We start from the raw sequence: 18,000 nt of genomic DNA, 5'->3' as shown, positions 1-18,000 counted from the left end.
CCAGACACAGCCAGGGCTGTCTATGGCCACACCGTTGGCACACAGTGCCATCTAGCGGCTCTCCAGCCTACTCTCGAGGGACTTGCATGCCCTGGGGAGGGAGCGTTTGTCCCCTAGCTAAGAGAGCCCAGAGGCCGTTGGCGAGGAAGGGTCTTCCTGGGCCCCTTTTCCACCCAGAAGGCCAGGAGGCAGCTCCCAGGCACGGAGGAAAAAGGGAGCCCCACGGCCACCCGGGAGCCACTTGGGACCCCGTCGCCCACTCCCAGAGCCAATGGCTTTCTCCTCCAAGCAGCCCCAGCCTTTCCCATTTCTGCCCAAACTTCTGCCCTCTGCCCACCCCCGAATCCTCCTTCCACAGGGCTCGGACCATTTAGGGAGCATCTGCCCTGGGTGGAAGGTGGTGATTAAAGGAACCTTAAAGGAAATTTAGAAAGAAAATGAAAGTGGATTTATGGTGTTGGGTGGGGAGTTTTGCCGCTGGCTGGGAGCAGGGCTGAACAAAGGAGAGGGCAGATCTGATTTATAGGAAGTCATTATTGGAAGAGACGGAGATGCACAGAGCCCAGCTGGGGCCTCCCTGCCGCTCTGTTATCAGTGTCACTCCAGAGGGGTGACCAAGGACAGCGGCTCTAGGAGCCCGGAGCATCCTCGGTCAGTCCCTTCGGCAGGGAGGCAGCCGGCTCTGTCGTAACGGGTTGTCCCCAAGTTCCCTTTAACCCCTTCCTTCCCTCCTCTTGCCCACCCCCCACAGAAGCTTCACAACTGGAGCATCATCAGCTTCAGAGCCTGAAAAGGGACCTTGGGGAGTATCTATCACCCAGACTAGCCTCTACATCTTACTGAGACCCGTTGAGATTAGGCACCTTGCTCAGGGTCACTCAGTTAATGAGTCACAGGCCCTTTGGGGTAGGCTGCCTTCTTGCATATAGATTTAGGAATCACCCCTCCCTCTTGTTGCATTGACTAAGGAAAAATAATAAATATGTAACGCTCACCTCCCTTTTTCTTCACTGTCTTACAGACACATGCTGCAGAGAAAGGATGGATGGGAGAGATAGGTAACATTTATTCTCTAGGGAGCTGTTTTGCCTCCCAGGACTAGAGTCACAGGGAATATCCTGGCTATATAGACATCTCCAGCCCCTACCCAGCCTCTAGGATGGGGACAGAGGGGGATTCAGATATTCTAGCACAAGCGGGTTATTTTTCTGCCTTGGGAAAGCCAAGATGAAGCTGAGAGGTTGTTATTCCCTCTGCTCTTTTCTTAGCATCTCTACTCCCCCTTCCCCAGTTTTTCCCAGTACCATTTACTTCTCCTTTCATGATCTTTTTTAGTTCTCTAGTCTTGGACTCTTTCAAGGTCATTTTTTGTTTTTCTAGGAACCCTGCTTGTTAATCCCAGAAGATCAAATTATCTAGATAGAAGGCTTCCTCTAACACTGAAGGGTTCTTCAATGGGGTCAAGATCTGAATACTTCCAGATTCCAAATACTCTTATCATGTTCAATTCCTTTTGAGGACTGCTATAGTTCCTGACCATTTAAGCACCACAGTACTTAGTAAATAAGCATTTGCTATGTACCAGGTATTGTGTAGTGGTTTTTTAAATGCTGAAAATATAAATACAAGCACGAAAAAAAAGGTCCCTGAAGAGCTTACATTTGAATGGGGGAAAAACCCATAAAAGGAAGCTGAAAAGAGTAGAGGGGTACATGGGTATATCTTTGAGAAGTTGAGAATGCCACAAGGTGAGAAATGAAATCCCAGATAACCTGATATCCTATCTACATAGATTCTAGTGGAAATCATCTAATTAGAGCAGGATCACAAGGGATGAAGGTGGGAACTCTAGGGTCGGCATGATCTTCCAAGATGAAGAAGTTTCTGAGCCATGGTATTGAGAACTCATTCTCATTCAGAAGACTGAAATTAAAGAAAAATGAATCCCAATTATTGATGCAGCTTCCATTGAACCCTCATCATTGCCCCTTAATCTTTCCTCCTTCCTTTTCAATTCACCTCTCCCATCCAAGAATTGGGGTTTAGGTTCCCAGAATTGTCCCAGATATTTCCTCTCTGCACCCTTTTGGTCTTTTATGTTGGGAATTTTTTAAAAAGCCTATTCCTAGATTGGATTGCTTTTGTCTTACCAGAATGTAAATATATTAGATGCTCTATGTTATATGGGAATCAATGACTTATAATTTTGGAAAGGAGAACAGAGATTACCTTCTCTACCTCTTACATAGTCAGGGCATGAATTCTTCCCACAACATCCTTGAAAAGTAGCCATACAAATTCTGCCTAAAAACTTTCAGTGACAGTAAACTCGCTACCTTACCAGATAATTCCTTCCTTGGTTGATTGGCTAAATGATCAAACTCTTTTCCTTATATTGAGCTGAATTCTTATCTCCCATAACTTCCACCCAGTCAGGCCAATTTTTATAGGTGAAGAAACCCTTAACATCATCTTGTCTACAGAGTGGATTGAGGGCTGGACATGGAGTTAGGAAGGCTTAAGTCCAAATCCTATATCCCACTTACTTAACACCTTTGTGCCTCAGTTTTCCCATATTCTATAAAGTGTGCTTCTAAGCCCCTTTGCAGCTTTAAATCTTTGCTCCTGCAATCCTTTCATTTTATGAAGGAGTCAAAGGCCCTCAAGGTCCCATTCATGGTCATATAGTATACAACTGACAGTTGTACACTGACAATGTACAGGAGTCAGGGTTTCTTAGACACTAAGATCAGGCTCTTCCCCTGACATCAAAATGCCTTTCCTTTTAGATCCACACAAATATTGTATTGTTTGGAATAAGTCTTCAGATATTCCATAGCTCCATAGATTTAGAATAGGAAGGGTCTTAGAGACCATCTAGTCTGAGTCCCTTATTTTCCTGATAGGGAAATTGAAGACAAACATCATTTCCCCTTCCTCCTCCTCCACCAAGTCTCATCTTCTCAGCTAAATGTCCTTTATTCCTTTATTCAATTCTCATATGGCACATTTTCAAGAGCTCTACCCATCCTGGATGCCCTGCTCTCAACAGAATCCATTGTGTTGACATTCCTCTTGCACTGAATCCCACAGAATTGAGCAAAGTATTCCTAATGGTGAATGAACCCCTCCCCAATTGGTATGGGATTGAAAGTGAAGGAAAATCTCAAGTTCCTGGGAAAATCACAATGCCCCTTAGCCTTTGGGCTATTGGTGCTAGAAACAGAGCAGAAGGATGGGCAAGAGCAGTGACAATTATCTGTGTTTCTGTCCCAATATCTCTCTAAACCACAGTAGCCTTGATGTCAAAGCCTCACCCCCACCCTGCAGCAGTCTTGGCCCAGGCAGGGGAGCTTCCAGTTTCTCAGTCCCAGAATAAGCTCCCTTTGAAGCTTTGAGGCAGCTTTAGGATGAATACAAAAAGCATTACTTTACACAACAGGTCATGTTCTTATTGTTATTCAGTCATTTCAACCCCATCTCCATGACCCCATTTGAGCTTTTCTTGGCAAAGATACCAGAGCGGTTTACTGACTCCTCCAACTCATTTAAAGATTTGAAAACTGAAGTATAGGTCATAGTTGTGCAAAATTCATTTGTCCAAGAAAGTAGACAAAAAGGACAATAGTATCTTTTAGGGAGGTTGTGACAGTTGTGCAATGATTCCTAGAAAACTCCAAGAAAACTCCTAGTTTTCTAACAAGAGTTAACAATGTTCTAGAACATAGAACATTAAAACTAGAAGGGGTTTTGAGATCATCTTCAGTAGTTCTTATTTTGGAGCCAGTGAACTGTTGGGGTTTTTTAAAAAATTTTTTGATAACTATTTCAGTATCATTGGTTTCCTTTGTAATCCTATGTATTTTACTTTTTGCACTTGAAAAGCTAATTCTGAGAAGAGGTCCCTAAGCTTCACCAGACTGCCAAAGGGGTCTGAGACACTGTACCCCTAATCTTGTTCCACACTCTCATTTTAGAAATGGGAAGCCCAGTCATTCCTAAAGTTTGGAGTCGTACCTTCTTCCCCCCACTAGTAGACCACCATTGCTTTAATAGCTCTCTATGGATCTGGTTAAAGATTTTGGTGGATAAGTGTTTCTTGCCATTGTTGAGGCAGGAAGAACAAGTTTAAGGATGTACCTCAGACTGGTGGATACTAACTTGAAGTGAACTCAAATATTAGTACTGGCAAATACGGACCTTCATGCTGAGATGGCAGAAAAGGGGCCACCGAGACCCAGTTGTCCACCGTGTCCTGCTTCCACAGACTGATACAGATGCTGGAGAGGGCAGCCTCATGGATGTGACGCTCACCTGCTCCCGGCTGGAGTGGCAAACTTGCCAAAGAGGCAGTGTGGGTAACATCTCTGTTATGGTCCTGTTGCCATGACAATAAATTGTCACTAATTAGTAGTTTGGTTACCATGGCAATTTCTAGTAATTACAGGTTACAAATGGTGCAAGGCTTCAACCCAACCCAATTAGTTAATTAGAAAGATTTAGAATTTTGTCCAAAAGGGAAATAGCCTGCTTCGCAGAAAATGAAGAGAATGTGTCACAGCTTGGGGCCAGAGGCAGAGGGGAAATTGGAAGATGCCAGAAACTAGGGGAAATAATGGATTTTTCTCTGTGGTTAGTCCCTGGGCAGCACCGCCATTGCAAAGGGACATGACCCAGGCTAAGATCTCACCACTGATATCCAGGCATTGGGTCTGACCAAAGTGGTCCGGGCAAGAAAGAAAGCCCCTTAGCGTCCACCATTTCTGCAGGAGGAGGCAGACCTTTGCTGTTACAGATCTAGAAAAGGAAAGCCTAAAACCTTTGTGTTTGCCAAATTATCCCGTACTACTCTATACTACAGCCTCTGTGATTAGGAAATTGGTGCTTACCTGTTAAAGGCACTCCATGAGAGCAGCATGAACTTCTGTGTTGCTTGGCCCATCCTTAAAGGTTTAATTAGATTATCAGTGAGAAATCAAAAGACACGGGGCCTAGAATGTTAATGAAGAGCCTGTGATGAGCATTAGGCCCTGCAGTCCCAGGTGGCCCTGACACCCTCATCCACGTGGGCAGCCTGTATAAGTGCTATTTTCAAAGACGAAGGATGCGTCTGTTCTTTCCTCCGGGGACATCTTCCCAGACATCTGGAACTGGGAGTGTCTCCATCTCAAATTAGCAAAGTGACCTAAAGCTAGTTGTTTCCCCATCTGGAGGGGATGAGTTGTGATCTGTCACTTCACATCAGCAGGTGCCCTGAGCTCTGGTTTATAATGCAATTGGCCCCTGGAAAGGTGAACCCAAGACGAGGCATCGTTGTTCCATTCTGGATCGGACTCCCCGATCGTGCCCGTGGTGCTCCCATGAAGTGATGGGGGCAGCATGCGGGGTGGGAGCGGGAGCCCAGCTTGTGTTCATTCGAACAGTTTGCCAAGTCATTTTGCAATTTTCATAATTACATCATTTTTCACATCTGGGATGGTTTCAACTCAACCCTTTGTGGAGAAATACATGGATTAAATTAGAGATTTTTAACCTTTTTTGGGTCATGGATTTCTATGGCAGTCTATGAAGCTTTTTCTCAAATTTTTCTGAGAAAATGGTTTTTAATGCACAAAATAAAATAAATAGGATTACAAAGGAACCCAGTTATATTAAATGTAGTTATCAAAATGTTTTTTACAAGAGTTCACAGATCCTAAGTTTTATACTCTTGGATTATATTATTTTCAATGTCTTCATGATTCTATGACTTGACCAAATTTACCCAGCCTTATAGGGGCAGAGCAGAAGACCCACAGTAATTACCCTGGGGGACACATGTTTCTCCTTCCTTGGAAAGTAGACACGGAATCATGGAATTTTAGAGCCAGAATGTACCTTAGAGATCCTAGAAACTTATTGCAGGTGAGAAGATGGAAAGGTTAAATAATTTAGTTCTTATTCTCCAGCTCCTTAGGTTTAGGTGTCTGTCCCCTGCTCAGCACTGATTTAAAAATGTTACAGTGATCAGGGGGAGAAAACATTCATGCATGCATTAATTTCTCCCAATGTCACTTCTTGGGCTTTTTCCACAGAGGCTTGGGGGAAAATAACCAGTTAGAGAAAATCTCTTTATTGGGTCTTTTAAATTCATAAACTTATAGGAAACTTCAAAGACCACCCCATCCAATTCCCTTATTTTATAAATGAGGAAACTGAGATTCAGGGATATTAAGTGGAAACCCTAAGGTCACATAGGTAACGAATAGGATTTAAACTCTACTCCTCTGATCCCAAAGACAGATCTCTTTCCTCTGATCCATGCTACCTCTATGCCGGAGCTGTCAAGAAGCTTCCTTCCATCTCCCTGACTCCAAGCTGGGGGTGGGTTTCCCAATGGAATGTTGGGAGTCTTGAATCAACAAGCATTTATGAGCATCTATATCAGTCAGTTGATTAATCAGGAAGCACTTAAGTACTATGTGCCAAACACCATGTTAAACCCTTCTGGAGGCACAAAGTGGGCCAGGATGCCATACTAGGCACAGGAGAAAAATACAAAAGAGAAACTATTCTTGCCTTCAGGGAACTTACGTTCTTATGGAGAGAAACAGCATGGACATATAGAAAAATGATCTATGTATTTGAGGGGGGAGACAGAGGGGGAGAAAGAAACAGAGAGTGACAAAGAGACAGAGAGAAAGAGAGACAGAAACACAGAGAGAGGGAGAGGGAAAGGGAGAGAGAGAGAGAGAGGAGAGGGAGAGAGTATACACACAGAGAGAGACTGGGAGGAGTGGAGTCTAGATGTCAAGAGCATCCACATCTGGGGGAGTGGAGTGGAAACAGAAGATGCCTTTATAGACAAGGGCACTCCATCTTAGGAAATAGATCTAAGAGAAAGTGTGGAGGGAGAGCCTTCCCATAGGAAAATTCTCATGTGTAAAGTCAAGGAGAGTATCGATGGGACATCTTGCAGGGGAAGCATCAAGAGGTCCTTTCTGGGACAGGAATAAGACAGGAATATGGAGTCCAGACCGATGGGAAACCAGTATGGAAAGACAGCTTGGGGCCAGATTGTGAAGGACTTTCAATGGCTAACAGTGAAGTAGTTTATTTTTTCCTACAGACAACAGGGGGACTGAAGCTTCTTAAAGCATTGTCAGACATGTGCTTTGGGAATTGCTGTTTCTCTGACTACTGTGCGGAGTTAGGCTGGACAGAGGGACTAGACCAGAATCCAGGAGAGCAGTTTCTAGGCTGTTGCAATAATGGCACAGATCTTACTTGGAGGGAATGGCAATTTCCCTGATAACATCACCCTCTCCCGGGGAGACAGGCTGGTCTCCCCTGACTTTGCCCACGGTGCTCTCTTCCAGGGGGTCGAGGAGTCAGCGTGGGCCCCATTCTCAGCAGCAGTGCCTCGGACATCTTCTGCGACAATGAGAATGGACCCAACTTCCTCTTCCACAACCAGGGGGATGGCACCTTCATAGATGTGGCCGCCAGCACTGGTGAGTGTGTTCTATTCAGCCCCGTGTCATTGGGTGAAGGGGCCAATGTTCACCAGTCCCCATGGTTCAGCTGTTTCTCTGAAACTTCTTAGATGCCCCAGGCAGTTTTCAGTGAGTCAGTTCAATTCATTAAGCATTTATTTTATACCTACTGGGTGCACTCCACACTAAAGACACTGAACTTTAGATGAGACAGTCTCTGCACCCTAAAACTCATATGTGAACATAATCCCCAAAGCCTTCTTTGAGTTCTTAAATTTCTCCTCAGTTCTGGTCACCACTTCCCTAGTTCTTTCTCCCTTAGCTCATCCCACATGCTTTTCATGGAATCCAGCTCTCCCATTCCTCTCCAATTGTCTCTCTGTTCAGCATGAACCTTTTTCAGATTCCATCCAACTAACATTGTCCTCCTCTTCCCAAACCACCTTGCATTTAACCACTTCATATTTCTTTGTATTTATTCTCTATATGTAGTCTGATATGTTCCAGTCCTTAATCACTTACATACTTGTCTCCCCCTTTATAACATAATCCTCACAAAGAAAAACTGTTTCATTATTGGTATTAGTATCCATAGGTTCTAGCACAGTATTCCTGGGACATGAAAGCACACTAAAAATGCTTATTATTTGATTGATCACCCTTCCAACGACTCCTCCTAATCCTGATTCACTCACATAGCACTCCTTCCTGTAGCATTCCTGTGAATGAAAGTAGCAGCCTGATGTGCAGGTTCACCTCTTTCTTGGGCACAAGTCATCTAGGAATGACCTTAGATGATGAAATTAGAGCAGGCAGGCAGAGTCAACCCCCTAAAGACAGGAAAAATATCCTCTCACAGAACTGCCAATTTCAGTCATTGTTTTCTGCCTGAAACCCCTTGGCAGAAACCCAGCCTGGTTGGGACCCAGCCAATATCCTGACCTTCGCCCTTCCTCTCTTTTATTCGTGGGTCTTGAACAAACCTAAGCTCAAAGGTGAGCTCCCTGACCTCCCACCAAGTGTACCTTTCTCATTACCAAGTTCCATTTTTGACACTTCTCTGGCAGCTAATTTTTTTTATCACCAAAAAATCATAAAAGTTAAAAAAAAATAAAAACAAAAAAAAAAGCACCTGAAAACCTGAGGATCTGATAAGGTGCTAAAGAGATGGAAGCAGAGGTGAGTGAAGAAGTTGGAACAGAGAGTGGGTATCAGGCGGGGAGGAGAGAAGAGAGGTGCTAGTCCCATAATTGAAAGTCAGAATGATTGTAGGGGTTTAACAAGACATGTCAAGAGGGCATTCATCACCCAAACAGATGCTGCAGTGAAATGCGGCTTTGGCACCTATTATTCCCGTGAAAGGGAACCGTCTCCTTGTCAAGGTGCCTCGTAGATAGGAGAGAAATGGGCCAACACAGAAGGCCACAGACATTTGGGGCTGGGAAATTTCAGTGGAAAATTAATGGCATATTAATCCTGGAAGCTGCTGAATTTGACCCCCCATTACCTTCCAAATCAGCAGCTTCTAGATCTGGCTCTGCCTCCCTGTGTTCCCCAAACTCTGCTCCTTCCTTTCCTCTGAAAGCTATTAGCTTTCCAAGTGTTTGACTGCTCAATCCTTGTTGTGAACCGCTGCTGAATAGTGGGGGTCTATTTCAGTTTTAAACAGGGTTTCATGGAAGAATCGGTTGAGCCCAATCAATGCTGAAAGCAATAGTCCATTTTATTTGGCTCATTCAAGGGGATGCCTTGTACTTAACTGGCTACCTCTGGGAAATACACAGGGGGAGCAAGGGCTAGGACTGCACTTCCCAAACTTGAGCTGACCGTTTCTAACCAGGAAAGCCCCACCAGCCTCCTATGCAGAGGCTAGGACTTCTAAAGTATAAAACCAGACAGGAATATTGTCTGGTAGCCTTGGAGGGCGTAATAGGAGAAAGGACTTCCACAATAATTTCAACAGAGTACTGACTTGGTAAAAGATTATATCAAATCCTTATTGGGACTCCAGAATCCATCTTCACTCCATTTATCAGAACACCTTCATGATCAGGATGATTCAGGTGCTTTATAGAGAGGCACAGGGGACCTAGTCCGGCAAGCCCGGTTGCTTTATCATCTTTGATGTCACAGGCAAGTACCAGTCACGTTTCTAGACTGGAAACTGAAATAGGAAATCCTAATATGGGGAATACCAGAAAAAGGGAGAGCATTGGGGGAAAGGGGTACACCCAGGACATAGATTGTTGGAACACAATGACTTCTCTAGACTACAAAAGACCCTGATCACTCTACAGATGGATTAGAGGGAATGTTGCTTTCCTAGCCTTTCATGTATAGGGCTGGTGGGTTATACTGGGAGTCAGCCCCAGCCTAGGTGCAGTCAGTCTTAGCACCCTTTTCTAGCTGGCATTGCCTGCCCTTTATTCTCTCTTAGAAATCTCCAGTTAAGTCTCCAAGCTTTCCCTTGAATATGATAAAGAAAATGGCCTGTTGCTTTTAGTATTCACTGGGATCATCTAATTTCTGCCTTGGGATCCTTTAGCCTCCTGACACCATTATCCTGTCCCACCCTTTTATTGTACCCAAACACATTAAATCCTGAAGAGTGGGAAAAGAAAAGTCTGGAAGGTATTAGTTTTGGAGGCTGGCAGCCTCTACTCAGCTCTACCAAAGCCTTTAGGAAATATGCGTTTGTAAGGGGCTTACTGAGAGGTCTGGCCCTTCCTGCTGGACAGCTCCACCTCAGGCAGGCAGGACATGTGCATCGTACACATCAGAAGATATAAGTTCACATTCAAACTGGGCTACTTCCTAGGCAATCATTAGTCAATCAGTCAACAAAATTAAGTGCCTACTATGTGCCAGGTGCTATACTAGGCATTGGAAACAGAAAGAACTATCATCTTAGTTTGGAAGGGGTAGGAGTTGGAGGAGATATTGCTAAAAATCCCCTCTGATCCAATAAAAAGATCGATCTGATAATTGATACTGTAAAAAGTAAAATAAAATAAAATGATTATATTACCCAGGGATATGAAAAAAAAATCTTATGTCTGAACCTCTGAGCAACAAGGAGTCCCGGGCACTGCCCAATAGGAATCTCTGCTCATCCTATCTCTGGTATTCCAGGTGTGGATGACCCACAGCAACACGGGCGCGGGATAGCCCTGGCCGACTTCAACAGGGATGGCAAGGTAGATATAGTCTACGGCAACTGGAATGGCCCCCACCGCCTGTACCTACAGATGACCACTCACGGGAAGGTCCGCTTCCGGGTAAGCGGGTTGGGGCCCCTCTCTCTTTCCTTCCCCCCTCCCTTCCTTTGAAACAGAGTGGGCCCCGGGACAGAATCGTGGTGCGACGGGCGGCTGGTGGCCCACTGGATAGGACGCCCGGTCTGGAGTCAGGAAGACTCTCCTTCATGATTGCAAAACCAGGGACACTGGACGAGTCACTAAGGAAATGGTAAATCACTCCAATATCTTTGCCAAGAAAATCCAAATGGGGTCATGAAGAGTCAGGCTGAACAACAATGAGAAGATTTGGGTTGGAATTTCCACTTTGCCGCTTCTCATCTGAATGATTTTGGACAAATCTTTGCCCATCAGTCTGCTCATCTTTCAAATGAAGGGAGGGAGGATTGAAGCTCAGACCCAAAGCAAAAAAAGTGCACTTCTCCCTTTTACTTGCAGAAAAGCAAGAAATAGTAGAATATTGTATCTACTCTCAGTTGTATCTATGTGTTGGTTGCTTTGCTGAACTGACTTTTTCCTTCTCTGTTACTCTTTTGTTACAAGGGAACAAAATAACATATGTAAGGCACTTTGCAAACCATAAAGTGCTATATAAATTCTAGTTACTATTATTATTACTGCTACTACTAATAATAATGCTGGATACAGAAAGTAGGGAGGATTATATTTTTGGAAATGAATTTAATTCACATGATATAAAAACAGAAGGCGTCATTAAAATTTTTTAAATAAAATTAAAATATATCAGGGAATTTCCCTACAGCCATAAAAAAAAAAAAAGGAATTTGGATGAGATAATGTTTAAGGTCTCTTCTAGATCTTGATTCTAGGAGCTTCTCTATTAGAAGATGCTGACAATCCCTTCCACACCCACTCCCACCACAGGGAAAATAAGGCCTGGCAGTTCTCCCAAGCCCATTGACAGCTTCAGTTTAGATAATGATCAGTGGGAAACAACCAGGCCTCCGGCCCTCTCTGGCTCCATCACAAGGCCACAAAGAAGGAACAGATATCTAAGTCAGGGAAAGGAATTTCTATACGTGGAGAGCAAAGGTGAAAAGACATCATGATAATTACTGCCCTAAGCTTTCTGTGGAAAGGGGGATATCCAGATCCCTGCCAGCTCTAAATCCTAAGAAATATCAAGTCATGAAGGGAAGCACTTATTTTGAAAGCATTTCTTCCCTCTCAGTCTGAAAATTTTGCTGTGATGAAAACAGCACAGTTCCAAACATTTGTATGGTGGCAGTGTTTGTAAGATGAACTGGGGCTTTTTGGTGTGGGGTTCACAAAGGCAGACGATTTAACTGAAGGATTATAGAAAAAGCATTTCCCCTCATTCTCTCTCTCCCTCCTCTTGTTTCTCTCTGTCTGTCTGTCTCTCTCTTTCTCTCTTTCCCTCTTTCTCTTCTTCCCCTTCCTTCTATTTCTCTCTGTCTCTGTCTCTGTCTGTCCCTGTCTCTCTGACTGTCTCTATCTCTCTTCTCTCTCTTTCTGTCTCTGTGTGTGTGTGTGTGTGTGTGTGTGTTTCTTCTCTCTCTCCCTCCCTGTTTCTCCCTCTGTCTTTGTCTCTCTCTCTTTCCCCTCCTTCCCCTCCCTCCCCCTATTTCTCTCTCTCTGCTTCTCTCTCTCCCTCTGTCTCTCTGTCTTTCTGTCTCTATCTTTCCCTCTCCTTTCCCCTATTTCTCTCTGTGTCTCTCTGCCTCCATCTCTCTGTCTCTGCCTACCTCTTTTTGTCTTTCTTTGTCTCCCCCCTCTCTCTTTTCTTTTCCTTTGTTCCCTCTTTCTCCCTCCCTCCTCCTTCCCTCTCATTCTGTCTGTTCTTCTCTCCTTTCTTCCCTTTGCCCTATCTCTGCCCCTCTCTTTCCCTTTCTTCCCTCCTCTCTCTCCTCTCCTAACTGCGTAGCCTGGAATCTTACCATTCCACCTTTTGAGTCCTAATTTTTATGCAGCAATGAAAAGCAGCAGTTAAACTTTGGGTACCAACTCTAATGACAAGGTCAGATTGGCTCCTTTGCATTGGCTCTATCATCACCCTACTTCATTCTCCCTTAGAAGGTCTCCATGGCCCTAAAGCATAGAAATATTATGTCTTTTTCAGTTTTTGTTCAAAGCAACCACGGTCTATTAGTTTCTAATATCCTGCTACCCCTAAGTTCTAAGATCCGATTGAGCTTGATGGCAGACACTGTCATGTTGGAAGTCTACCTCCCTCATGTTAGGTCCCTCTGTCCATTCTCCTTACGGGTCAAAGTCCTTGCTCCTGCTGGACCTTCCCCATATTCCTGCCCTTGGTTCTCAGTTCATTAGCTGGGCAGAGATGACCAATCTATCCTGAACCCAATGATGGATTGAACCTTCCTCAGCTCCGGTGAACCATCTTTCCCTCCCAGGTCCTTATATTCTTTTGACAACTCATGACTTAGGCAACCTCCGGAGGAGAACATAGCAAGGAGCTATCCATTGAAGAGGGTGTGGGGATGGTAAATAGAAGGAATAGAATTGTTCTGCCTTTAAGTGGTAGTTGCAGAGAGGCTGATTTAGATTAGATAGAAGAAAAACAAGTAGCGTGATCCCAAAGTCCAATGGATTGTCCTGTTAGATATAGTAGCTTCCTCATCATTGTCTATCTTCAAGAGGAGGCTAGACAAGTTTTTGTCACTGATGCTCTATAAATGATTCCTGTTCAGGTACAGGTTGTATTTCATATGTATCTCAAGTTTGAGATTCTGTAACTTTCTAATTCTCTGACTTTCCATCCTCCTATTACTTAATTTCCCATCATCAAAAATGCTTTAAACACAAAGGTGCAATGACAGATGCTTCCCATCAACAGTAATAGAAAGGTTGTTTCTTTCCCACAGGTACCTGGTCCCTGCCTGTCATCTGACAGCATGGGATACTGGCCCCTTCTAGCTTCACAGTTAAACAGAAAGCCGAAGCTCTCTAGGAGCTGTAAGAACAGCTGGAGTTTCTTAGACTGGTTTCTTTTATTTATCCAATAAGCATTTATTCAGTGCCTACTATGAATAAATTGAAAAGCATTTATTAATCAATTACTATGTACAAAGAACTGTACTAAGTGGGGAGATACAAAAAGAAAAGCAAGAGGATCCCAGATCTCAAGAGGCTTATATTCTAATAAGAGGAGACAGAACATAGAGGAGGATTCAACTGCAGGGCAGATATCAAAGAAGGTACAGAGCTGGTTATAAAACCTAGGGTTTTGGAAGGCGCAGCAGCAGGGCAGATACCAGAACCCAGTGGTCCTAGACCCTGGGGATTCAAGGACAAAAATTAAAATCTCTGCCTCAGTGAACCTAGATTCTGTAGGGGAAAACATGTAGACACATGAATAAATATAAAGTAAACAAAATTCATTTCAGAGAGTACCAGGAGGCAGTCCCTGAGCAAAGGTAGGATTTTAAGAGGGAGAAGTACTTTCTAGGCATGGGAGCAGCCGCGTGAAGGTGTGGAAGTGGAAGTTTGACTGGATTGCAGATGTATGAGTAACATATAAGGATTAAGAGATTGAACTTCTAAGTTCTGGGCATGAGGCACTAGCCCAGGAGAAGGAAGCAATCAGGAGATGAGGAGAAAGAAACTGGAAGCTCCCTTCTGGGCTTCCAGGTTCCCAGGCTGCCATGGGTGCTTGTGGCCGACTCCTGGCTGGAGAAGCAAACCTTTAAATCAGCCTTGTTACCAAGCTGATGGGAAGTGACCTCTTTCCCTGGCCTCCCATAACAGGGGGCTGGCCTCTCTGGAGTGGGCGGCTTGCCAGCCACGCCAGCCACCAGCTCATTATAGCAGTCATCAGAGAGACCAGCCGAGCAAGAGTCTGGGGAATGGCGAGAGGGACACTTATGACTTCCAGGGGGCACAGAGGGAGTGTCTGGGGCTCGGCTCCAATGAGCCGTGCTGTGAGATTGGGACTTCTCCAAGGTCACAGGCTCCTCACTCCCAAACTAAAAGGTCAGGAAGCCCCAAGGAAAAAACTCTTCTCTAGCGTTATATCTTTTTCCCCAGGGATCTACAGAGACTCAGCCAGTTGTAGGGTCCCAGCCTCCTGATTCTGGAGTCAGGTCTATCCCTACCTGGTCATGGGCTGACATCCTTTCTTCTGCCTATGCATCCAAAAAGACACTTTTCTTTCTTTATTTATTTTTGGCAAGGCTATAGGAATTAAGTGCCTTGCCTAGGATCATACATCTAGTAAGTGTCAAGTGTCAGATTTGAACTCAAGTCCTCCTAACTCAAGAGCTGGTGCTCAATCTACCACACTACCTAGCTGCCCAAAAAAGACACTTCTGAGTACATTCGAGGACCCTTTTGGGAATAACACTGGTGGCAGCAGCAGGGATAGAATGAAAAAATACTCAGCTTCGAGTCACTGGACCCAGGTTTGACTCTTAGCTTTGATTTTTGTTCTCTGGGCAATTAAATTATTGGCCCTGAGCCTCAGTTTTAGTATCTGTAAAATGGGCAGATAAGTGTCAAAGTAGATAAAGAGATGGATCTGGAGTCAGGAAGACCTGAATTCAATCCAGCCTTACATACTTGACACTTACTAACTGGGTCACCCCAGCAATTCACTAAATCTGTTTCAGTTTTCTCATCTGTAAAATGGGGATGATAATAGCACTTACCTTCCAGGGTTGTTGTAAGGATCGAATGAGATAATAATTGTAAAGTGTTCAGTACGGCACCTAGCACATAGTATGTGTGATATAAGTTAGTATTATTATTAAAATGGAAATAACAATTCTGGTGCCCCCTGTTTCACCAGATTATTGTCAGGAAACCACTTTGCCAACTTTGACTCATTATACAAATGTTGGTAATATTGTCAATAACAATAGCAATATTTAATTTTGTTAATAATGAGTTAGTTATTTCCATTGTTAATTATTCATAATAATTAATGATTATCTGGCTAAGGCAGCAAGGAAAATAGCTAAAGTCAGCAGGTCCCACATAAACATATAGAAGCTTGAAAGCCCCCAGCTAAAAGGGACACAATGATGCAGGGGAAGGAAAAAATGAGAGCAGGTACCTTTTAAGACTGGGGGAAAATCCCTCACTTGGCAGGGTGGATACAGGGCCAGCGGGAAAAGGGACCTCACTAGTCAGACAAAGCCAGGCATTCCTCCCCCCAAATCATCCAAGGGAGTACCATCAGCCGAGTTAAGCAGTGTTCCTAATAGCCCTAAGACAAGGGCAAGGAGAATAGAAAAATGGATTTATAATGAGTCAACCTGTCATTTACTGCCTGCATGTACATAAGCAAATGACTTCTCTCTGGCTTCATTGTGTGCATCTGTAAAATGGAGAGACTAAATTGTTTCTAAGGTCCTTTTCAGGTGTCCCGAGGGCAAATTTGAGGCTCTCCAGGGTCTACCACGCAATGATCGTGCCCAATAAAAGAAAGTATTCTCGGTCAGGATGATCTCATTTCCTTCAATTCAACAGATATTTATTTACTTACATATTTAATTTTATTTCTATTCATATATTTATATTCAAACAGATACTGTTTGGAGCTTCTTGTCCACAAAGTGGACAGTTAATAAGTTTTTGTGGATTGATCGATTGCCCTGGGAGGGTGGGGAAAGTGAGAGACCCTCCCTGGCAGGAGCAGACCCCTCACCAGCTCTCATGCTGCTCCTGACCTCTCTCTCTCTCTGCCCAGGACATTGCCACTCCTAAATTCTCCATGCCATCTCCCGTCCGCACAGTCATTGCTGCCGACTTTGATAATGACCAAGAGCTGGAAGTTTTCTTCAACAATATCGCTTATCGAGGCTCTTCCGCCAACCGTCTCTTCAGGTACGTGCTCCCTGATGCCTCGGGCCCCTCACCTAGATGCTGGCAGGGGTGACAGGGGACAGAGGACAGCCCCTTCTTCTGAGGACAAAGGGCCAGTCAGTGAGCTGGACTCAGGAAAGATGGGAGGAATTGATGGAAGGCAGAAGGTCTCTCAATGGTGCTCTACAGCAGAAAGAACCCTGGATTTGGAACCTTCTTCAAATTCCAGTTCTTCTATGTAACTTTAGAAAATCTTCATCTCAGATTCAGGCCAGTTCCAATGATGTTGTGATGAAGAGCATCATATACCCCCAGAGAGGGAACTGTAGGGACTGAGGGTGGATTATGACATAGCATTTGCTTGCACTTTATTTTCTTTCTCATTTTTTCCAGTTTGATTTTATTTTTCTTGTGCAGCAAGATAATTGTACAAATGTGTTGCATATATTGGATTTAACATATATTTCTACCATGTTTAACATATATTGGACTACTTGCCATCTAGGGGAAGAGGTGGGAGAAGGGGAGAAATTTTGTAACACAAGGTTTTGCAAGGGTTAATGTCAAAGAATTATCTATGCATATGTTTTGAAATTTTAAAAGTTTTAATTAAAAAAAAAGAAAATCTTCATCTTAAAAATAGGTGTTGTGGGGCAGCTAGGTAGCAGTACCATAGTGTATAGAGCTCCAGCTCTGGAATCAGAAGTACCTGAATTCAAATTGGATTTCAGAGTGTGTAACCCTGGGCAAGTAACTTAACTCTGCCTCCAAAAACAAAACAAAACGAACCCAAAAAATGATAACAATAAGGGAGATTGTACTAAATAATCCCTAAGCTCCCTTCCAGCTCTATGATTTTGTGATGTGATGTTCTCTCAAGTCCCTTCTGCTTCTATATCCTCAATCTTAAAAAGAAAACAACAGATAATCAGGAACCAATTGAGGCAGGACCCAGCCTCAGTTTTTCCATCTCTAAAATGGGGGTGATAGTAGTACCTGCTTCTGAAAGTTGTTGTGAGATTTTAATAAGATAACATTGCAAACCCTGAAGCATATCTAAATGCTCTTACCCTAAAAAAAAAAAAGACCAAGATTTCCCACTGCATCTAGGGCCATCTTTATTCATCCTGATCTCCATCTGGCCACTGGACCCAGATGGCTCTAGAGGGGAAGGTGAGGCAGGTGACCTTGCCCAGCCCTCCCTTACTTAAATCCAAGTCATGTACTTGCATGTCATGCAAGTCATGGCACCAGCTCCTTGATGTCATGGTCTGCTTAGAAAAAGAAGGATAAACAACCATCACAATATGAAGACCAAACGGCTGAATGGGCCAGGGTGAGAGCAGAAGGCAGTATCCATGTGATGGAGGCAGGAAGGAAATTAATGATTTAGAGAATTTGACAGTTGAGAAAGTGGACTGCTGTGGACACTGGAGGAAGATAGAAGCACGTTTCAGGATTAC

General features: G+C 43.9%; 1 protein-coding gene across 3 annotated transcripts in view; it reads left to right on the top strand.

Annotated features, from left to right (window-relative positions):
* The window catches only part of CRTAC1 (cartilage acidic protein 1), a 181,731-nt gene that overhangs the window by 143,897 nt on the left and 19,834 nt on the right, over positions 1–18,000 (top strand). For all 3 annotated transcript variants that reach the window (XM_051981823.1, XM_051981826.1, XM_051981825.1), the window contains exons 6-8: positions 7,359–7,493; positions 10,608–10,753; positions 16,422–16,558. In XM_051981823.1, coding sequence (XP_051837783.1) covers positions 7,359–7,493; positions 10,608–10,753; positions 16,422–16,558 — 418 coding nt within the window. The remainder of the gene's footprint in view (positions 1–7,358; positions 7,494–10,607; positions 10,754–16,421; positions 16,559–18,000) is intronic.

The sequence above is a fragment of the Antechinus flavipes genome, chromosome 2 (assembly GCF_016432865.1).
Source record: "Antechinus flavipes isolate AdamAnt ecotype Samford, QLD, Australia chromosome 2, AdamAnt_v2, whole genome shotgun sequence".
NCBI classification, from domain to species: domain Eukaryota; kingdom Metazoa; phylum Chordata; class Mammalia; order Dasyuromorphia; family Dasyuridae; genus Antechinus; species Antechinus flavipes.
The sequence above is the reverse complement of the archived record's forward strand: the minus strand, read 5'-3'. Positions and strand labels throughout refer to the sequence as shown.